The sequence below is a fragment of the Rhamphochromis longiceps genome, linkage group LG13 (genome assembly GCF_057381845.1).
Source record: "Rhamphochromis longiceps isolate RC_006_pf linkage group LG13, R_longiceps_female_GT1.1, whole genome shotgun sequence".
NCBI classification, from domain to species: Eukaryota; Metazoa; Chordata; class Actinopteri; order Cichliformes; family Cichlidae; genus Rhamphochromis; species Rhamphochromis longiceps.
The window spans coordinates 26260010-26283730 of record NC_140569.1 but is presented as its reverse complement, the minus strand read 5'-3'; the positions used below and the strand labels follow the sequence as shown (position 1 = coordinate 26283730).

Here is a 23721-nt window from a genome sequence, read left to right as displayed (position 1 = left end):
CGATGTGTTTACAGTAGTAAGTCTTACTAGTAAGTAAGTTTTATTGGCCACAAATGTATAGCTACTCTTTTGAGGTAAGCATGTTCATTTATAAGAATTGTAATTTTACACAATCACTCTGACCTTAAAACTCTCTAGATAGACAGCACCTTGGTAAGGAAGTGAAAAAACAGAAGAAGGATGTGGCTCATAACAGGTGAATTGATGTTTTCCTGTGTGTGTGTGTGTGTTTGTGTGCGTGTGCGTTTGTGTGCGTGGGTGTACAGTCTTCACGAAAACCAAGAACAAAGGCGAATCTAAAGCGTCGCCTACATAAAAGACATCAAGTGGTTTTGTGTCGTTTCTGCACGTCGCAAAATTCAACACATCAAATTCTTAGCTAAGCCCTCGTTATCTTCATTTGTGTTTCATCTATAGAATATTTTGCTGTTTACAACATACAGATATACACAAAGCAGCCAAAAACAAATGTAACTGCCGACATGTTGCACATTCTGTCATGACAGTGGTGCGTTTCTCACTTCTTCAACTGTTTCAGGAAGTAGGGCAGAGTCACCAAAATCAGGAAACTAAGTGTTGCTATTAATACTGCTGAGCAACGAGCTGTAGCTGGTGAAAGCTAATGTAGTCTCAGCTGATGAGAAGAGAAGCATCAGTAAACTTCATCGAATTGAAGAGAAACATTTGGGCAAATGATGATCCTTTTGAGGTGATTTATTTATTTGATTTGAGGCTTCAAGACCATGGGAGAACCCATCTCAAGCACTGAATCAGGTAATACGACCCGTCGTGTGTACCTTTTTTTTCACCAGCTAGTTAGTGCTACAGTTTACAAGATGTACTGAAACCTTCATTATTAACACATAGTTTACTCTTTTGCATTGTTTGACTTTGAAATGATGTGTTCATTTAAATTGAGTTTCATTTACCAGAAAATTCAAGGCAAACTGTTTTCTCCGCTTTAAAAAGAGGAAGCAAGCATCTTAGGCATCCTGTATGGTTGATTTGAATTAATGTAGTATTTCCAACACATGTAAAGTTAAATCATTCATGTTATCGGTCCTTTAATAAAACGATGTAAGGGCTCACTGCCCTGTCGTTAGTGAGCTGCTCCGATGAAGCGAATGCTTGTGTGGGTGCTCTTTCCTAGGTAGCGTGTACAGAGGTGAGCTTGACCTGATTAAACACTGTAATGAGTCAAACAAAATTACTCTGACCAGTGTTGACACAGCGCAATGTTTGCACAACGTCTTGTTGGCTCTGCAGTGAAATATCAAACAGATCAGACATTCATTCCCCAGCCACAGTCACCTTGACATTCCACAGCCGGACAGCTGGTACGTTGTGGAGCATTTCCACGGCAATCACAATCTGCTGCAACAAGGAACTCAGCACATAATATTGCTAGTGTCATGTCATTAGTGTATTTTGAGCAGAACGTTGATTCACTGTGTGCAGTCAGGCTGGGTCAGCAGGTTTTATGCTTTGGATACCTGCTTTGGAGAGTGTTTGCATACATCTCTTGAGCGTACAATCACACTGTAATGCGTTGTGTTTTTCAGCACATCCTGAATCCTTCTCAAGATATGAGCTGTTAATTCTGCACACCACTGAGGCACAGGAATGGGCGTCATATTTGCACCAGATTTTGAAAAGTTCTCGCAAATTCCACAAAAGATCAATTTTGCTATATGCAATCAGCACAGCCGATGAGCTCCACGGTTATAATTTTGAATATTTCCAAAGCTGCAAGAGCATCGTGCTGCTCCTCACAGGGGTTTTCCTTGACATCCTCTGTGACCACGAACTACAGGAGGCACTTCAGAGAATTCTCTATCCTCCTCACCGAGTGGTGGCCTTTTTATGTGGTGTGTCTGAGGACGAACTATTGACAAAGATTTTCCAAGACTGGCCAAGCTGGAGGAAGCTCTACGCAGAGGATGAGCCTGGTGTTTATGTTTCTACCATTTTGGAAGCATTAGCCAACAGTATGTAAAATGTTCTCTTTTGTACAGTGTTTTCGATGCCCAGGAAGCAAACATAATTAATTCAGTTTTTACTGCACCCACAAAGAATAGGATATTAAATAAAATAACAATTGTCAATTATCTTAAAGCTGGAACATAAAACAGAAACTCTCAGTGAGAAAGTTGGATGTGCTGTAGTGAAACTTTCTGAATAACTAAAAGAAGGCGATTTCATCTAGACAGATGTTAAAATTGTGCAATTTGTAGAAATTTAAAGGGAAAATAAAGATGTTTGTAATACATTCGATTTCTTTTTAATTTAAAGGCAGAAAAGTGGAGCTTGAACGTGAGAGTGAAGTTCCTGTAGCCCTAGACGATGTGTACGTCTTACCAGTTTTAGATGAAAATCCTAGCACTGATGAAACAGAGGATGTGGTGACAAAAGAGTATGAAGAAAATGTCCCGAAGGATGAAGAGCCTGCGAACGCAGTAATATCAGCAAGTCAGGAAATAACTTCACCCACGCACATCACCTGTCTCACTGTGCAACCAAACAGAGTTCTGTGCGGGGTAAGTAATTGCACAAGAGCTGCATCAAATGTAATGTTTGTTTGGTTCATTGAAATAAATCCAGTTTTCTGTATTACATTGTATGACAGGTACACAGAGAAACATTTACACTGATCTTCTAGTGTTTAGCGGAGCTAAAGGAAGTTCTTGATATCAGTAAAATGTCACCAACACGCCAATTTTATTCCAGTTTTCCATTTTTCTTTTAGAAACAGGAGACACTTTTTATCATTTTCAAAAAGAAAATAGATGATCAGTCGGATCCAGAGGTGGAGTTTTCATCTGAAAATGTACCTGCAAAAAGGGTGCCAGGCACCGTGGAGAATGAATACACCATAAGTGTTACTGCACCTGGCAAGTATCTGTAGGAAGTCACAGGACTTTTATGTTGAAAGCTTTAATCTGAAATCACCGTAATTGTTAATTTGCTCTTTATTTTCATTTAGATATGCATGCTGGAATTGTGTCCCTCACTATGTACACTGGCCAGTCCTCTGTCAGCCTGACTCCTGTTACGTATTACACCAGCATGGGTGAAGTCAGTCGGTATCTTGAAAATGCTACAGATCCTGTTAACTTCATCAGCCAGGTGAGACATTATTTAGCGCTTTAAATAGCATCGTTGTGCTAGATTAATGTTGTAAAAGCTTGTGTAAGCTTTATTTATTTATTTTGAACATCCAGGCATTCAACATAACAGCCAATGCAACAGAATCACTGGACAGCATGTTGTCCGACTCTTTAAAATCCAAGATCCCTTCAACTGGTCTTCAGCTGTTTGGAATCAGACAGATTGAGGAAGACAATATGTCAGCATGTAAGTTTAACACATGATTTTATTGGTGTTGGGCGAGTCAGCTAAAAAAATTTGTAGAAGACTTCCTGTTATCGCACATACATTATATGGTGAAAAGTTCTGGGCCACCTACATGTTACACTTACAGGAGGTGCTCAGTCATGGAAACCCACCCATAAAGCTCCTGGCGCAGTTTGTGGCCAGATGTTAATGCCAGTGGAGGCTTGGAACTTACCGCTACTCACCGCTGCTTTAGATAGCTACAAACGCTGGTGACTTATAAATACACTGTAGGCCTTAGCTCTCAGCCACCCTGCTCTACATCTTTACGTGGTCCACCACTTTGAGGCGAATTTGCTGTGGTTCCCAAATACTTCCACTTTGCAATAACACCATTAACAGTTCTCATTTAAATTCAAAGATTATGATAAAAAGCAGAAAGTGTGAGCAGCTGATATATAACTGGTTCTATCTGTTTGCCTTTTTGTGGGCTTCAGATCAGCGGAATGAGGAGCTTCCTACTTTACTCCACTTTGCAGCCAAGTATGGCCTGAAGAAGCTGACCACCGTTCTGCTTCAGTGTCCTGGAGCTTTGCAGGCTTACAGTGTGATGAACAAGAATGGAGACTACCCAAACACGCTTGCAGAGAAGAGTGGTTTTAATGATCTCAGGCAGTTCATGGATGAATTTGTTGTAAGTCCACAGAGAAAATCTTTTCAATTCTTTGCATTTTCACGAATTGTACTTAGCGTCTGGTTGTCTTTTGCATTTAAACAAATCCAGGAGACTGCAGACTTGCTCAAGTCTCACTTTGAGGACACTATCAACACAGACGAGAGTGCAGAGGTATATGAGTTGATGTCCACTAACTCTCAAGATATCATGATGAAATACTCGGGTTGCTCAGAGGATATATATGAGTCGATGCTGGGGATCAACCCTGAATGTGCAGAGGATTTTTGTAAGTATCGCATTATTTTATTTATTGTTCCAACAATAATTCATACAGCAAAACTGGGAGCAGCAGATGATGATGGTGCTGTATTGTTTCTTTCTGGTCGGGGTTTCAAGATGAGGTGATGACTGCAGTAGATGAGAACCCTGAGGAAGCTATGCTTCGGAAGTTCTTTCAAGGTATACATTTGAAGTTTTAAATAATTTCCTTAAATAATATTGCATCCTATATGGCATTGAGTGCTTCATGTGGTTACACTCTTACCTTTAGCAAAACCAAATGCCACTGAAGTCAAGAAGGACAATGAACCTCTTCAAAGTGAGGAAGAGGAAAAAGTTGATCATAATAGCTTAGATGAAATTGAGGAAGAGGAAGACCCATACAACCTCTGTCCAGAGGATATCTACGATACTGTGGATGCAAATAGTACTTACAACCCAGTAGTCCTGAACCGTCCACCAGCCCCTATCCCCAGGCCTGAGCTTAACACTGAGCTTGAAAAGTCTACGACGTACATTTCTAGAGGTATGGTGCAGTCTGATTTTTATTTATTACGTTATATTTTTTTTATATCACAAATGTGTCAAAAATATGTAACTTTTATTTTTTTGATAGTATTTTCAGATAAAGGTACATCTGAGAATAAAGCAAAGGACATGGGATATCATGCAGGTAAATCCCAATAAAAATAATTTTCTTTTCATTTAATCATTATAGTCTGTTATGCTTCTGTTTTCTCTTTTTTTCACTTATATAAAGCTAGTTTAGAACTGGTCATGGTTTCATTTGGTAAACCGCTTTTGAAAAGGTGCCTTTATTTTATCTGCATCTTGATTACTTATCATCAGTCTTGTACAGTGCTGTAGCATGTTTCTGTGAGGCACAGGGCTTTTAATACTACCACATTGGTCAAAACCAGTAACCTTTGTAGTTGACTCAGTGGTTACAGCTAACTGTGTTGGGGGAATTTTTGGTGTCAGAGTGGGTAGGTGACTGAGAACAAATGTTCATGTGATCTTCTGACATTAATAGGCCCTTTTCACAGCAGACACTTAAATGTGATACGGGAAGAGCAAAAATGTACGTGGCCCGTACGGCAGAAGCGTTCTTGTTTTTCGCTCCTCATTTGAATATTTAACTTTAAATGGTAAAAATGAAAGTGAAGTTGAAACCTTGAGCAAACCCCAGCTGACAGGAAGTAAGGTGCAGCCTGGACTAGTTACCAGTTCATTGCACATTTACAGCCAGCTTAGAGTTGCCTATTTACATAACATGCGTGTATCTGGTAGCCCCCAGAGGTTCTGGGCGCTCATACAGACACAGGAAGAACATGTAACGTCTGAATCCTGAACTTTCTTGCAGTGAGGCAACAGTCCACTACTGTCACTGACATGTCAATTACATCCTCTGGTATTATCGTCTTGTATTATTATACTGCATTACGATTGGTTAGCTGTGTGCACTGATTATGGGTCTGATTTTAAACTGGTTTGCTCATCATAAATAAAAATACAGTACTGTTATTGAACTATTGTCATCAACACATAACAAGAGGTCTTATTTTTGTTTTTGTGATTTTTTAGTTTTTAGGATTTAGTAGTTGTTTATATTTACATCAGAAATGTAAAGACATTTAAAATTTAAAATAATAAAAAATATTAGTGCGCTTGCTCTCGCACCCATATTACCATTATACATCAAACTATTGTAAGACTTTCATGAAACTAATACAATATTTTATGTTCCAAAGGTTTTTGCTTATAAATTAATAATAGAATAAATTATACACTATTTTCCTCCCATTCAGCTCGGCCTGTAGTGGAAGCCCCCACGCCTGCATATGATCCTTACGCTGGGATGAAGACCCCTGGGCAGAGGCAGCTCATATCTCTGCAAGAGAGGGTAAAAGTAGGAGAAATTACTGTGGACGAAGCAGTCCAAGAGTTTAAGGCTTGGCAGGTTGATCATGAGCGGAGGGCAAACTCCATACGCTATCAGCAGGTAGATCTAATGTTCAAACTTTGTGGTTTTCTAAGAAGTTGATTGTTGGTTAAGCAATAAAAGTAATGCCTGTGTTTCCTTTTTCTTACTTGAGAAAAATCTGGAGACATTACGAAACAGCATCACCAGACGCCATAAAGAGAGAGAGAAGACAGGAAAGGAACTTGGTAAAATTATTTATGTTCTCATTTGGAATCAGATCAGGTTCACGCAGATTTATCACATTGTATACCTTCCACTGTTTATACGCTGATACTGTTAGGATTCATTGGTGACAAACACATATTGAAAAATAACATGCCATTGCTGTCAAAAACGCTTATCTTTTTAATCTGGTCTTTTCCCGTAGAGTATGAGATAAGTGCACCCCTTCAGAGAAACTCATTCTGGGGCACTAGTGTCTCATTAGAGTGTGCTGTGTATGAGTCGACACCCAGAGCGACGGCTCAGCCTCCTCCTGTGGCTCAGGTTATCCAGAGAGGCAGCTGGAAGACAGGTAGCACATCCAGCACATCGAGTGAGTCCAAATGCTTATCTTTACTTTCTGCTTTTATCAAGTACTAAACAAAAAGACTTAAAGCTTTCAGTCTTTCTTTGTGTGGCTTTCTTTGCAACTCCATTAGAGTACAGATTGGGAGAAATGTAAATTATACACATATGTAAGTCACTGAAAAAGTGATGTGCTTGTAGTCTGACTTCCTGCCTCCACTTTTGAGTTGGAGAGAGAGGTACGTTTGAGCGCCAGATCTGATCATTCTGTCTTTTCTATGCGTCAATTTTAGCTGTGGTTCAAGGAAAAAGTGCTAGATGGGATCATTAGAATATTCACATGGATGGTACGAGGCAGTGTTACTAATAAACCCGCGTTTAATTAGAGCTTGGACAGAGCAGACCTTGCTGAAAAATTATTTATGTCAAAACAGAAATTCAACACATCAGTCACAGTTTTTCAAAGAAAAGAAAGGGTGCCGTGTTTGCTCTGTGGGTAAGCAGGCAACCACTTGCTGCACAGCAAGAGAGCCGCGGCGCAGGTTTGAGTCCGACCCGTGGCCCTGCTGTGTGTTTTCTCCTGTTGCGGGCAAATAAATGCAAAATTTATTTTAGTCTCACATTTTTTTTAAATCTTAATTGAGATCTCATTTTAAAAGTTTTCAATAAAAAAGCAAGAAATAAAGTAGTCAGATTATAGCTTGAAATATTAGGTTAATTGTAATAAACAGACTTTTTCTGTATGATAAAGTTACATGACTCTAGTGATTTTGTTACTGCTTAATGTTACTTAATGTTCTCGAATGTCAGTGTATGTATTTTATTTTACTTTGTTATTATTATTTCCCATCTTTGTAGTTTTGTTATACATAAAGGATGAGACGTTTTGTGAAACTTTATTTGTGTTTTTACACGTCGCACCAGCAGTTATAATTCAGTCATAATGTTTTACGAAGAAAACCATTTTTTAGTTTGTTTAATTAGCCCACAAATGCAAAAGTATTTTAAGGTTTAAATTAATGTTTAATTTTGCTGTAGTAGATGTTTTATTCTTCTGTTTTTTTTTTTAAAAAAAGCAAACATTTGCACATAAATTTCAAAAGGGGCAAGCAGTTTCCTTTCAAAAACACTGATAACATTAACGGATTTAAAGAATGGCTTGCTATACTGCTTCATGATTACTTTAAGTCTGTAATGGTGGTATGCATATGAGCTGCGTCTCTGTCTTGCTCTGATTGTTCATACACCTTCTTGCAGACATCTTGTATAATAGTGTCAAGGCCTAAAACATATTTTACCCACATTTAGCGAAGTGGTCTTACAACATAATTCACCACAAGCACTAACCTCAGAGCTACTCGGAATCACGTGTTTTATTTTTGCTGTGCTTCTTCTTGTCATCAGGCACCGAAAGCAACAGACTCAGCACGCACAGCACCTTTAGCTACAGCAGCGGTACAGAACCTGACGAGGTGAGCTTGATTTAACAATAGGTACAAGTGCATCTTCAAGGCACGTGGAAACTGAAGGGTTCACACAGAAATGCATTTGCATGAGTTATAGCTAGCTGTTTCTTCCTTCTTACTCTTTATAACCCAAATTAAAACTTCCCTTTCTCTTATGATGCTGCATGTGTCTGATGTCTATACAACATGACTGCATGCGCAGTAGAGAGGTAGAAAAAAAGAGGTAGAAAGTCTAGTGTTTAGTTTTGTTTTATTTTGCTCTCTTACTTCAGCTTTTCATTTCCTAAAATACCTTCCAGACAATATTTAAATGTAAGTTCTGTAAATGTGTGTTCTTTACTGAAGCAGATTCTATATCATTTTCATTAGCGTTTACTGTCTGTCATCATGATTGAAGAAAAAGTACAGAGCTGAAGGAGATTTGGGGCACGGGCAGACAAAGAATCTCTTAGATTTTGGTGCAAATTCTGTCCTTCTTTTAATTGCAAGATGGGTAAGATGAGTATTCCCTGTCTGTTGTTAAAAGACTCAAACTGCACGACCCATCGTGGAAGCTTGACTGACACTGCTTAATGACTTCCTCAGGGTGTAATTAAAACAATGATCTTTTATTCTCCAGACCAACAAAACAACAACTGTCATCTTTGTGTGTTTAGCTGAAAATTTGGGAGTTCTTGACAGTTTCAGTAGATGAATTGCTTAAACCAATAACTGTGACAATGTTAGCTTTTTCATTAACTGACTCAGCTGTTAAACTAGAGCTTTAGGCTGTTTTATTTTGAAGTATTTCAAGTGTGGCCACATATATATGTCATTGTATTTTTAAAGGACTCAATAGAAAGTTTCCCTCCTCCACCACGACCGCCACGGCCAGGCAGTGCTGCACCTTCCATTCCTCCACCCAGGATTCCTCCACGGAACCCAGAAAGGTCAGTCTAGAGAACAGCGATTCAGATTACTGAAGTGAAAGCAGAACCATGCAGTACTGAGCACTATGCGACATCAGGTATAGGAAAAAACAACGCAAAGTAGCAAATACACTGTACGATTATGTGACGGTGCCTAGCAGCAATCATAACTGTGTTAGAATATCGTTAGCTTCATAGCATAAGTGCCTAAGTCATTGACTTAGTCAAATGACTTAGGCAATTATGCTATGAAGCTAACGATATGACAGAAAGACTGGGAGCACGTAAAAAAAAATCTATCAGCAGCACTGAGTGAAACAGAAAAATGTAAAAGAGGAAATGTTCACCCACCACTAATTCGCAGCTGTGCGTTTCAGAGGAAGCCAGAGCGAGAAAGTGATCAAGATACTGATGCTTATACTCTGTAAACACACAAATAACTTCCACACACATAGGTGAGACCACTTATAGTGAGACCACTTAAAAATGAAAAAGATGAAAGTGACTGAAGTGGGTAGCAAGAGCTGCCGTAAATTCCTGAGAACCTGTGAAACGCTGCAGATCCTTTTTACTGATAAATGCCCTTCTGTGTCTCTTATCTCTTTCAAAAAAAAATCTGGGTGGCAGTACAATGTATTTCTAAAATCTGATAAACAATCAGCTTCTTTAGCTTTCTGACATGATGTCAGAAATATTATATTATACTTTAAATATCTGCATAATACTTCTCATTCATACAGTAATTGTGTGTGATGAGTTTTAATTACTATTAGTGGGTAAATACAACATTTGTGTGCTGTTAAAAAAAAGACTCAAGAGTTAGCAAAATTGCTTTAAGTACACAGAATTTTAAGTAATTTGACATCCACAGACTGACATTAAATTATTCAGTTTTTAAAGAATAAATAACAGAAATGAACAAACACCTACACCAAGTATGTATGAGCTGCTACATAGAGTATACTAAATTCTTCATGCGTGGGTTCAATTTGTTCTCATTGCATGGTACTGTGATCTTATCTAGAGTTTTTCTTAGCATCTGTGTGTCTGAAGGTTAAAAGATCAAAAAGATATTTGTCTTGGGAACATGTAAATGAGAAGTTACAGTATGAAGGGTGATGGAGTGCAAAGCGTTTGAATATAAACAACCAAATGAACTTAGTAAATTGATACAAACGTGCAACAGCTTAACTTGTGTGTGCGCTAACATTAGCTAACTTTAGCTAAAAACGTAGCTAAATGTAAAACTGCTTAATGTTTCTTTAATGGGCTGTAACTTAAAGAATTGTTGATTTCATTAAAAATATTAATAATTCAGTTTATTATTCCACCTACATAACTAAATAAGATGATGACTAAATTCAGTAATGATAGAAAAAAATAACATGCTTTGACATTAACTAACTTTGCATAAGAGCTGTGACCACTATCAGAGAGTTCATGTACTGTAGTTCCTAAAACATGCAGTTTGTTAAAGTATTGAAATCTATTTTAAACCAGTGAATGAGTGATTCTTGTACAGTTCATATTTCCTGAATGTAGGGTGTCAGATAAGTAAATGATACAGAACTGTGTCTGAAATGTTATCTTTGCATCTTCTTTTCAAGTTTTGTTTTTTTCTCACGCATAATTATAAGAAATTAAACGTCACAGTTTACACACCCTTTGCTGTATACCGTCTCTACTGTTACAGTGCAAATAACCTTCCTATACAGTAACAGTGTGTTTCCTGCAGGGTGACAGAGATGGTCCATGAGCGTTACATATCCTGCCCGACACGAATACTTCCTCAAAGACCTTCTTACAGGCCAACTGACTCAGCACCTCCTGTACCTCGCAGACATCGATGAGAGCCGCACATCTTCAATTTTACTGAATTTGATCTGTCAAGTTGTAAGTTATTTATTGTGTAAGAGGGATAGAGAAGGTAACATGTAGCTGTAAACAACCATCAGGTTTAGCAAGATGAACTCATGCAGAGTAATGGTTATATATTATTTAATTTTTTTTCTTTCTCATGTATGAGTCCACAGAACCAAAACATCCATTTCTCATGACTGTGCCTGTGATCCATGTGTGATATGTTTCCGCTGTATTTGCTATGGTATGTCTTTACTGTAAAAAATATTGTAAAAGTAAGTTTGTAGTTGTAAATAAATGTGAGATTTTCAAAGAATATAATTGCAATAAATATTAAGTGTCCTAATGAAAATCATAATAGTAGTATTAATAGTAGGCGTATTAATTTCTTTTTGTTATGGGTTTAAATTTTGATATATTAGAATAGCAAACATTTGTTTTTCTTGATATTCTAATTATAATATTTCAGTGTGTTCAATCTCCTGTTGTGTAATTTAACTGAAAAGTGACATTAATGCTGCTCCGTTTACCAGATAAATATGTGATATTTTTGCCTGTGCTAATTATGAGTTTTGTGGTATTCTACTTACTTTACCTGAATTCCTGTTACCCACCAACAGCTTAGTGACTTACAGTTTAGCTGTGATGTTTGTACAGTATCATTCTTAAACTGAGTCATGAATGGAGTGGGGAAAGACAGTTTTGTTGTCTAACAGACCTTATGTAATTTTTTAAACATGACAAAATGGTGATTAAAAAAATACATGTTTTAGCTGGGTAAGTACAACGCAGCCGCTGTTCATTTATTAAGCTGTGATATACCATTTGATCACTGGATGGTGCTTCACATCTTCTGTTACCCTCTAAAGGTATACTTCAGCTTATATTTACATATTTTTTATGTATGTAAAAACCTTTTACTTGATATTATCAAATGAGTCAAATTAACATAGTGTTATGAATATAAATGAACCCTAAAATAGATCCTTTTAAATGCTTTGAGGAGAGAAAGGTACAAAGTGCGATGGAGTGTAGACAGCTGGGACTTCTGGCCGAAACTTTCAAAGTAAAATCTTTACTGTTGTAAAAACGTCAAATACAGTACTCTACAAAAGTATTAAGCCACCCCTACAGCAACTGGCTGCCCTATTATTATGCTGAGCTTACAACTGTTTAACTTATTCCATAATAAACTGTATTTGTAGCAGGTGGATAACAGTAGTGAATATTAATATTATTCTACTATTAACAGCATAGTTATTTGGTGAATTTTTTTTTTGATTGATGATGATTGATAGTTACATAGTACTATGCAAAAGTCTTGAGAACATCCCTTATTTTCTAATATTTTGCTAGAAAAATGGGAATTAAAAGTCTTTAAAGTCATTTATTGAGGCATACACATTTAGACAATTCTAATTAGTTTCAAAGTTAATATTCAATATGACAATGTTTATTCTTCAATGCTGCTGGAAATCCCTTATACGAGCTTTCTAGTCATAGTCTTCAGGAATAGTTCAAAGCTCTCCTTTGGATGTTGTCTCTTTTGTTCTTTTCTCAGACTAAATGATCCCACACTGCTTCTGTAATGTTGTGCTCCGGGCTCTGTCGAGGCCAATCCATCAATCCATAAAGGAATTAAATAGAAAGGTGGATAAATAGCTCTATCCAGATGCTTAATATTTCCCAGCTATCTACCAGCGCAACAGACTTACAAAGTCAGCAGTTGAACTTTTTTCTTCCCCCTTTATGTTTGAAGCGACTAGCTTCAGGCTTTTATTGTGAAAGGAGAGGTCTTCGCGCTCGGTGGGCGAGCAGTGCGCCGATGTTGACGCAGTTGAAACCGGTGAGTGTGAAGCGCTGACAGGACGCTGGTGGAGAGCAGCTGTCGCAAAGAGCTCAGTGAAGTGTGTCTGTCTGCATCAGCGAGCACAACGCTGGATTACCATCACAGAGAGGTGAGCGTACCTGCTCGTTACAGCTGCACTTCTCTGAAGCCCTTCTTTAAGATTTTCTCTTAAAAGAAAGGTTCTTATTATCAGGGCATGAACAGTTTATTTTTATTTCCCACTGGCTCTGTTAACAGCTGACTTGAGAGTTGTTAAGGTGTGATGCAAAGCCAGTACTGCATAATGTATTTCATATTAATTACAGAGTCTGCTACGTGAGTTTATCAATGGTTAGCAAATATGAATGCTTCTGTGAGTCAGTCGGTTTTGATTTTGCATCTCAGCAGATGGGGGCATTGGCTGTGGGACAGTTGCTGCAGTAAAGGCAGATCCATACAGTGGGAATGGGTGCCGCACTCTGTAGCTGAATGCGAGAAGAAAAAACCTAAATCCTTAATCTGAAAATTAAAGGATTGCTGTCTGTATAACACTGCTGAATAACATTTGTGTATCTATTTATTTATTTTAAGACAAATCCGATCCCGCGCGTTGGTTTCTTTAAGTTGGACGGCGGCGGTTGTCAATGTGAGTCATAGGGAGCAGACTTCAGGCTACTCTACATGCATACAGTAGGGCTGTGACAGCAAGACCATCCACTTAATGGAATGCATATTATGCGGCATGGAGATGTTGGGAGCTGTTCACTGTACAGTGTGATCAAACTAAACTGTCACCTCTGTCATCTTTGTTTTGGAGATATTCTTGATAGGAGATTGATTTGGTAGGACCGTTATCATTTTCCACTCCTTATTCCAGGGACATCTTTGTGAGCATGACTAACTTAGCACCTGTGTTATGTAACTGCACAATATTAAAAGTGTGGATGTTCTTTGTGTTGACACAAGGACCTGAATGTTGGGCTATATGTCAAACAGGTCTGTCTGAAGACTCACGCTGAACAGCATGTGATATGAACAACTGCTTGGCGGCACAACTGTGGCCACACACAGACTCACAGACTGTAACAAACACCTCCGTCTTGCCCACATCTTAACTGGGATTTTCTCTTAGTCCCACTAAACATGCCACTGGGAAGGATTGTATGAAGGCAAAACTGACATTGGTCACTATGGTTGTAATTTTTTATAATATGCATTTTTCATTGTTGCTGTTATGGAATTCTAAGGAATTACAGAGGCATCTTTGCGTGATGTCTACCTGGAAAACAATCCTGCCGTTTCCTATTTTAACTGAAGATCTAAGATTGGAGCTTTTTATAATACATAAGACGCCTACTTGTGAAACTCTACAGATCCCCCGCCTCAGTCTTCATTCACATTTTTACCCCCGAGTAACATGAGTCTAAACAGGCGTGATAAAATATTAACCCTTGCACAAATAATTCATCAAACCGCTCCAAGGACAGGGGGAAAGTATTCAGACGGATTTTACTCCAAACCACCTGTTTCAGTGTTTTGCTGTGTAGCTGCCACGCTCTGGAAATAACCCAGTCACTTGTGTTCGTCTTATCATGTGGACTTGTTGGACGTGGTTAATGGAGATATTCAGTTATCTAAGCGTTGTTTACATAGAAAGATCAGGAAATCCATTAGCTTCCCACATGTCCTTACTACAAGTACAACAAAGACTTCTGGTTTACCAGATGTCAGTAGAGGACCTGTGGCTGTTTACACAGGGATTTTGATAGGTGTGTACATATAACACATCAGTCACATGTTTGGTAGCAGCTCACCCAGGAGCCATTTACTTAGGCAGGGAGCAGACGTACCCTTATGACATTTTGCAGGTTCTGTTGTGCATTTAAAGCAAGGTGAAAGTGATCTATGTGAAGGAAAATGTTTGTTATGTTCTGAAAGATTGAACACATGACGGTATTGACTTTTTCTTCAACAGTAAATTTGGATGATTTGCAAAGGAATGCTTTCCCTCCTCGATTTAAAACATATATATGTATATATATGTATAGATACAGTGATTCATCAGGTGTTTTAGTGTATCTAAACAGGAGGATAGAGTGCACAGTTCAAATAATATTCAAACAGAGTGTAAAGTTTGCAACCTGCATTAATTTTAGCTGCAACGTGTATGCTTGAATTTTTCCATTTGCAGAATAGCATCCACCACCGAGGTACACATCGTGTTTCTGTATCCAAAAAAGCCGATACAGAACTGATTGATCTGCACAACAAACAGCTGCCTGATCTGTGCAACTTCTCGAGCGCGGGGCTCTTTGTTTACCATGAACCCAGCGCGGTTGTTAATATTTTATGACGAGTCACGTTACACAGTTCCCCTAGATTTGAGAGGAGCGATCCTCGGAAACATGAATCTCAAAACTGAATTTTAAAGATTTGCCAAAGCCAGCTGGCCTGGGGAATATCATAGTCTTGTTTTTCCATGATGATCTCCATGTGGTTTGGAAATCAGACAGACAACTAGTCACAATATGTTTTGTTTTTTCATTCAAGTCCAATTACCCCTTTGGTCATGCAGTCTCCTCAGAATTTATTTGCATTGCCAAAGTGTGGATAATTTAGCTTTTGCTGTTGTTTACATAGGTGGATACTGTCGCTGTGTTGTAGGCCTACTGTACCCACCTGTTCAGAGTGATATATGTAGTTATATATGTACTACTATTTTTACTGGATATTGGAAGAATAATGAAATGATAGTATTTCCTTGTTGAGACATACTTTTTTAGGATCACTTGTTTTAATTAGCTGCGGTTTATGTACACCAGCTGTGTGGTGACGCTGGATATTTGCATGACTTGAACAGAAAGCTTTGTAGTGGCAGCATTTGTAGAGAACAGCCTTCGCTTTACTGGGAATAATGGATGGCTTTGGATCAGGCCGGATGTTTCAGCCAGACACCAGGTTTCTGTTTTCACTCCTTGTTAATGTTACAACAGGTTGCTTGGCAACCCCCACCCCCCACCACCGAACCCCCTGTCTGCTTTCACCGTCTCCTGCCATTGGATGAAGTGGATGGGGAAATGAAGTGTTATGCGTTGGCTTTTCAAGGTCGGTGGCGCACAGAACCCCCGCCCTGATCACGGATGCACGTAAACAAAACCGTGAAAAGATCATTTATGCTTTGGTGATAGATTTAAGCAGCGCCCGCCTCCACTGCCGTCACAAGCACCACACGTCCCACACCAACCCCCAACCCACCCATGTCAGCGCTGATGGAAAACACCAGCATCGCAGCATTTGCTGGCAGATAGTTTAATGAGAATCAGCAGACGTCTTGACTAAAAATCTCACCGACCAATCCAGAATTCTCAAGTGACACTTGTACGCCACAGCTTTCTCAATCGCTCACTGCAACATGTAACAAAGAGTAAGGACCATCTAATATTTTGCCACCACCTGTGAAGCGGGGCTGTTACAGACAGTGCTGCCTGCCTCTGTTTGTTTCTGGGTGTGACGGGGACGAGTCAGGCTGCACCGGCATTCCTGAAATAGATGGATGATGGGGACCAGTTGGAGTCCTGCTGCACGCTCATTTCACACGAGGATGCCTTCATAGCACTTAAAATTGCTGGATTATCGCATCGCTGTTTATATTCACGTTTAGCCGCCATATCCTATGACTCAATTATCAAGTAGTGCTGTCACATAGGCGCTCGGAGAGTTATATTAGGTAACACGCTCAGAGCTTCCAGTCCCTGTCAGAGTCCAAACATTCAGCGGAGATGAGGAAACACTTTGAGCGCACTCCGTGACAATGATTTGAATTGTCAGCGCCGCTCACCTAATGTGCAAGTACCTCCCATTATCTAAGCCGGGAGGAATCTGTTGTGCACAGCTGTGCTCATTATGGAGTTATGAGATTAAATAAACGCCATGTCTTATTCATACTACCAAATTACATACCTCTCTACTGTCTTATGGACTTTATTTTTTTCCAATTATGTCACTCTGTTTTCATCTGAAACTTTTTAAACTAAACTCAGCTCCTTTAAAAGTAAACTATCTGAAAGTCCCTTAAGGAGACACCGCAAAGCTAGTTGGATATTCAGTGTTTATCCTCTCTGTGAGGCCTGTGAGCCAAGCTCTCTCACTCTTGGAGTCAAGCCTGGAGCCCTTGCTGTGAAGATGTATCACCCTGGGTAAATTGTCAGCTCCCTGACATTCTTATTACGCTGGCTCTAAAAGCCTAGCAGGCATGTTAGAAGGAGCCTGGCTCTCTAACACAGTGTCTGTAACAGGCGGTTTGGTCCATGCAGCCAACTGCAGTCCTCCCCAGGACCTCGGCACGTACCAGCCAAGTGTTTCCTGTCCCGGGGATCTGGCCATGGTCACTTCCAGTAACTGTCTGGGCTTCTCGGGGATGCGTTGGCAGGTCGCTAGCCTCTCTGAGCGATGGGGAACACATCATACAATGACAAGTGTCATGAGTGGGTTTGTTTTCCCTCCAAAAAGGACCTTTTTATCTACAGGTGAAGAATTATCCTCAAAATAAGCCCTCAAATATGATAGTGATACTGCAGGATCGCTTTAAACTCTTCTTCAAAGAATTCAAAGGCATAGAAGCTGTCTTCATACAACCCCAGCTTAAGCTCCTTCCATTATCAACACAAATGTGTAATCCTGTTCTCAGGACTGTAATGAGGGTAGTGTGTAAGTTACATACATTTCCTTTTATGCTGCAGTTGTTTGAAATGAACTTCAAATAGCTTTGGTTGAGGAATGTGTAGAATCCAAGGCTGGTGTCCAGTGTGGAAGCTGTTTATGGAAGAGAGTGGGGAGGGTAGAAGGGTAGGTGGGGGGTCTCTTCTCAATTAGGAGGATAAGCTGCTGCTCCGGAGCAGCCATTTCGAGCCATGTTTGGAGCTGTTTGGTGGGATCTGCACACAGCACTGGATAGCTTCTCCCCTCTCTGCCATTTGTTGACAAAGCAGAAGTCAAACTGCGTTACATAACAGCTCTTTCTCTCCGTCTATAGTACAGCTGAGCGTGTGAAGAGAGCTCTTTTGTGTTGACATGGCTCACTTTTAAGGCAGCCTCTGACTGTTTCACAGAGACCCCTACCCCCCATGGAGGGAATGCATTACAGTTCAACTTTGTATCACCCTGCTTTGTTTAGATTTGAAAATGGACAGACAGGAAATTTAGATAATCCATAAGATCATACAGATGGAGTAATCTGTGGTGCCTGTAAAAATGCTCCAAGAGCTTAAATATTGAAGTCATAAATCGATTCAGGGAAAAATCTATTTACATAAGAGCATGTAGGGTTTTACACTAAGGTTAGAAGTGATAAGTTAGTCATTTTGGTTAGTAAACTCCATTCACAAACAAGTGATTGATGCACAGAGTTTTAAAATAATGCCAAATAATAATCTAATAAAATAGAAATAACAAAAAAACAGTGAGCTTGACGCACAGTTTTGTCAGACAACTTCAATAAAAATTTTCCAAAAGGAAAGTGCCAAAACTACAAGCAAAGCTCGAGGTCCAGTTTAAGATAAGGCTCAGACGAAGAAAATCTGTACAAGACATTGTGTAATTACACAGGGGATAAAGAATAACAAATTACAGTATGTGTCTATATGAAAACTATCCATCCATGCATCCATTTTCCAGTTTATTGAGCCAGGGTCACAATGTGACTGGAGCCTGTGGTATCCAGCATTAGGTGAGAGCCAGGGTACCAACGGACAGGTCGACGGCCATTCACAGGGTTAACGCAGAGAGACAGAAAACCATTCATGCTCACGTTTAGAATGACGTGCTTGTCTTTGGACTGGAAAACCTGTACAGGCACAGAACATCCAAACAGAAGGACAATAATGTTAAAAATTAGGTGCTTTGTTGTGTTTTGTTTATTACACTTTAGGGAGCAAACCTATTCAAGGATGAGAATAAAACAAGAGAGGCTTTCAGGCTGGTTTGTAAAGTAAATACAACTGCTAACATCTTTAAAACCCACCACATCTTTAAACACCCCACCTCCCACTCCGTGTAAATATCGGAAATGTTTCTCAAGCAAGTGAAGAATTGCATGGATATTGCAAAATTTCCTTAAAAAATTTCTAGTATGTATCGAAAAAATCCTGGACGGACGGACGGATGGATGGAACAACCAGGACATAAAGAACAGGGTCTATGACTTATTTATACAGATAAATTCGCGGGCTCTTTTCTGTATTGAGCTTGTAAAATCATCAGGGGAAAAAGGGTTGTCAAAGATTATATAAGTTGTTGAAATTTCTCTTCCTAACACGGCGATGTTCCATGAGAAAAAAAATGTAAATATTTGTTGGTACCATTATATAACTGAAGGAAGTTCTCCCTGATCCAGGGAGGCAAAACTTTAAACAATAAAATCAGATGTCCTGTGGACACAAAGAGCCACCCGCATCATTTAGGAGGACGAAGAGTGGTTCAATCTTGACTGTTTTGTGAAAGATTGTAGCTAAACTCCTTGGTAACTTTTTTTTTTCAGTACCTCAGTGTCAAACGCCTTTGCCAGATACCCTTTTCCCTGTTTTTATTGATATTAATACAGTAAACAATGTAGTTTTCCATCATAGAGTAAGATAAATTTCATGTTTAAGAAGCTAGATTAATGCTGGGGAAGAAAGCTTTCCATCAATCTTAAAATTATTCAAGATTGTGGGGAAGATAAGATTCAGGATTTCAGAAAGTACTCAACGTGAAAACAGAGAAAGTTGCCATATTTTTTCTGTTTTATATGTAAAACTTTTAAATGAATCAGCAACAAGTGTTTTAATACTGCCCTCGCGCCGGGAGGGAGCCTTTCTTTTGAATCAGGGATTCTGGGAACCCATCAGCTACTGTGCTGGCTAAGCTTCTGGGTGCAATGGGCCTTGATGATGGGGGCTTTCAGTGTAGCCAGCCAGTGGGCTTAGAGTTCCATTTCTGCCTGCCAGCAACTGTTTACGAATGCAGGTAAATTAAAAAGAAAAAAGCCAATAGAATCCTCGTCACACGATGGCCCGCTCAGACGTGAGTTGTGAATAGCGCTGGGACTGCAGGCAGATTCCGGGAAACCCGAAAGCATCTGTGGCATTGAAGACCTTATGGGTGGCTGAATCATCCAGTAGCAAATTGCAGCTATCATCTTTGGTCTGCCTCTCTGTCTCTCATCTGCTGTCCTGCGTGAGCATTTTAAGAGGCAGGAGGATTTCCACAGTTGTTGAGTGGGTGCAACATTCCCAGGTGGCATGTGGTGACAGGTGCATCTGAACACGCCTGTTGTCGCAAGCAAACAGACCCCCCCTGCATAGCGAAAGGTCAAGGTCAACCCTGGGACTGTTCCGCCCACATGAGACCCTCAAAGCTCGGCCGTGCGGCTCACGGGGCTTCAGAGGATCCTGATGTACGTCGTGGAATAAGGGCTGTTTGTACACATCATCAGGAAGGTAATGTATCTCTCTCTCCAGACATGCAGTGACGCCTTGGGGTGGTCGTTGGCTTTTATGAGTTGTTTGTTTTGGCAGTGTTGGTCACACCAGGGAGCTTTCGTTCAGTAGGAGGTTTATGTATCTGTGTGTGAGAGAGAGCGTTGTGTTGTAATGGAACTGAGAGATGCATATTGGATGGATCATCTGGGCTTTGCTGCTTTTAGATAATGGCAGAGGTCAGAGCTGAGAGGGTGTTTCACTGACTGTGATGTGAATATAATGACACCTACCCTGTTAATTGTTAAACTGTGAATTTGAATTTAACTCTTTTTTTGGTAAATGTTATAAGACTTAGTTTCTACATGTCAGACTTGTTTTGTTTTGGGGGGGTTTCTGAGAAATCAGCACAAATAACACTTAATAGCACATCCGCTAGCTTTAAAAACAGGAAAGTCAGGCTGTCTTTGGAACCTTTGAGCCACTAACTCAAGGCCCACTAACTGGTCTGCTGAACTTTGAACAAATTCAGCAAATAGTGACTTAACTTCATATCCACTAAGCCAAATAGACTCATAACAGGACCCGAGTGCACAGGAGCTTCCTGGATTATAAGGAATGACAGTGAATTTAGATAATGTTTTAATCAGATGGCTGATGTAGCGTCTTCTTATTTTTCTGTTTGCCTTGGCCCGGCCCGTGCTGTCCTAGCAATGCTCTGCCCTTTTTTTTACAGTCTGGATGAATGGTGCTCTCTGCCCTGCTGTGCTCAGAAGCACCTCTTCCTAAAAAGGCCAGGGATGATCTCTGCTCTGTGTGTTTATACAGCAAACTAAACGCTGTCAGCTGTCATACTCGCTCTATCTGTTATATGCCAGAATTTCAAACACACTCAAAATGCTCTTTCTACTGTAAATTTCTCCATCTCGGGGTTCATGTGAGGATACAGCGGAAGCAGAACTGAGATCAGAGTAAGCACTCCTCAAAGGAATGCCTGTTAATGGTTTTGGAAATGAGATCATGGATGCTTTGCCTCTCCGGGATGCAGGGGGTCAAGAAGCAAGCTGATTTTATTAAAGAGGGACGGGAAATAAACACACGGTTTCTGATGCTCAGGGACGGCTCGGCTCCAATACTTGAAAACGTTTAAAAAGGTTTTTTGCTTTGTGTCTCCTTGGGACTTGTTTGGAATTGCTCCCATTTCCCTCATCCATTTTAGGCCTATTTGTGGAGGCTTCCAGCTGGAACATCAGCCTGTTCTGCAGGTTGGCTTATTTACCGCCATGTGTAAACAGAGAGCACACGGTGTCCCACGCAAACTCAGAAGAAAAGGAACAACTTTAAAAGCAGCTTAAAATTTTCATTGCAGAGTAAATTCTAGACGGCTTTTGCTGCTCTGGCTTTTGCTCACTGTTTTCCTCTTAGTTTACAAATGAAAATGAAAAGAAAACACTCTTTGTGTCTGTTTGTGTATATGAACAAGTAACTGTTTGAGTGTCTTGGTGAGTGTGTTTGCAGTCTTAATCAGTCTTTTTCTTGGCATTTGAAATGGGGATGTCTCCTAAATCAGCCATGCTGCCTGAGCACAACGGCCAGATGAGCAGTAGGAAGTTTCACAGATACTTTTATGGTGGCCGTGCTCTGACTTCTGCATGCGCCACTGCTGGAGCTTAGAGCAATACGGGTTACTTTTCTCCTGTCTTGTTGTCATTAAAGGGAAGCACATGTGCAATTTTTGAATTTATATCAAAGTGAAAAGTACTGAAAGCACTGAATTTGATTCTCAATAATCTTATCTTAATTATCTTTGCTGAGTAACAGTAGAATTGTACAGCAAGAATGCATTGAACAGATCTTTGTGGCATCTGATCCATGCTACCGATGTTTCACTGCAACTTTTAGTATCTGTAACATAAGTTGTAATGTCTCTCTGGATGGAAAAAAATCATTATATGTTATATAGACTGTGCTGTATTATGTTCTAAGCAAACAATGGCTTGAGTTTGAAAGTTTTTCTGAATTAAACAACACTTTGAATTACTAATATAACTTAATGTGAAAGAGCCTTCAGATGATTTAAACAGATAAAGTTCGCTGCCTTCCTGTGTTGTATCTCATTTCAGTGTGTAACCCAACCACAGAGGCACAACCACAGTTTCAATAGCTGTATGTGGTTCCTCATTAAAGCTGTCTTTGCAGTGCCTTCACTATTAATGCCAGTGCTAAAGCAAATCTTACCCGTAAAAGACATTTTCTGTGTATGTTATATTCCTTCAGTGCATACAGTCATCCATTCTAACAAGCAGAGACCTGGCCCGGTTATCAAATCCATGCTCCTCAGTCCATCTGATGTGAAGTTTATTGAGAATGATGCAGATGTTTCCACTGCTGCGGTGCTACATTTGTCAGACTAAGTCATGAACATTGGAGGGAAGCACAGGTGACTGTAGATTAAAATGAACACGAGTGGATTTCTTTATAGGTGCCCATAGATCCAAACCCTTTCATCTCTTTCTGCTAGGACCTGAAATGAATTGAAAAATTTGTTTTGTGCCTCCAACAAAAAGTTATTTAGTTGTTGTTCATAAATTTTTTTTCTGAATTCTGTCTGGATCTTTGTGTAGCTGCAGGTTAATAGTTAATAATACATCATAGGAATCTATCTTGGGGAATCCTCCTATTTAATAGTCTTCCATGTGTTTACTTTCCAGGGCTCTCCAGCAGAGGGCGGCGTAAGACCAAGCGCAACTCCCAGTAAGTCAGCTCTCAGTCTAAGCCTATCAAATAGTTAATTTAACCTCATCTCCTCTGTACCACAATGATGTGAATTCATCACTTGCATGGCATTAAATCGATCACGAGCACCCTTGTTAAATCAGATAGTGAATTGCTTTAATGAACAGCTGATAGATAACTGCTGGATAATTGCTTCAAATCTTAAAAGTGGGATGTTTTGCCTTAAATTTTTTTCATAATCACACACAAAAAAACTCTTTTTGTTCCTTCCTGTGTGTTTGTTGTGTTAAAGTCCCTTCAGGTCCTCGAACAGTCTGTGCTGTCAGGATTACACCTGTGAAAAGCATGAAAGGCTCTCCTGACCTGATTCCCACCCCAGGTGATGCATCCATGTGGCTCATCAATGTTTCAGCTACTACAGTTGTGGAAACCTCATACTCACACAGAAGACATAGAATGTGGTCTTCAAAGTCACTTGTTGAGAATTGGGTGTTAATTTAACGAGGGAATAAAGAAATTCTGCATAGAGCAAGCTTCAGGCGCTCTACTTTCACCTCTGGCGGGGTGCTCATGGTAATTAGTTTTACAGGACAGCAGGATATTAATTTGATGGCCTGGTTTTGATGTAACAGTTCTATTTTGGCGATTTGGAGCATGAAGTAGCAGTAAGTTGGATTCTCAGCAGCAAGA

General features: G+C 39.7%; 2 protein-coding genes across 2 annotated transcripts in view; both read left to right on the top strand.

The window, feature by feature from the left end:
• The first annotated feature begins 256 nt into the window (after nt 1-256).
• Nucleotides 257-11781, top strand: pik3ap1 (phosphoinositide-3-kinase adaptor protein 1). The gene is made up of 17 exons (XM_085428747.1): nt 257-774; nt 1563-1988; nt 2293-2537; nt 2747-2891; nt 2984-3126; nt 3222-3354; nt 3831-4027; nt 4118-4295; nt 4406-4468; nt 4560-4814; nt 4905-4961; nt 6097-6290; nt 6385-6457; nt 6640-6807; nt 8184-8251; nt 9074-9174; nt 10889-11781. The coding sequence occupies exons 1-17, from the start codon at nt 744-746 to the stop codon at nt 11001-11003; spliced, it is 2592 nt and encodes an 863-aa protein (XP_085284873.1). The 5' UTR covers nt 257-743; the 3' UTR covers nt 11004-11781.
• A 1090-nt stretch (nt 11782-12871) lies between these two features.
• Nucleotides 12872-23721, top strand: part of sorbs1 (sorbin and SH3 domain containing 1) — a 42614-nt gene continuing 31764 nt past the window's right edge. Inside the window, exons 1-3 of the mRNA XM_085428746.1 lie at nt 12872-12971; nt 23007-23049; nt 23324-23410. Coding sequence (XP_085284872.1) covers nt 23377-23410 — 34 coding nt within the window. The 5' untranslated portion in view covers nt 12872-12971; nt 23007-23049; nt 23324-23376. The remainder of the gene's footprint in view (nt 12972-23006; nt 23050-23323; nt 23411-23721) is intronic.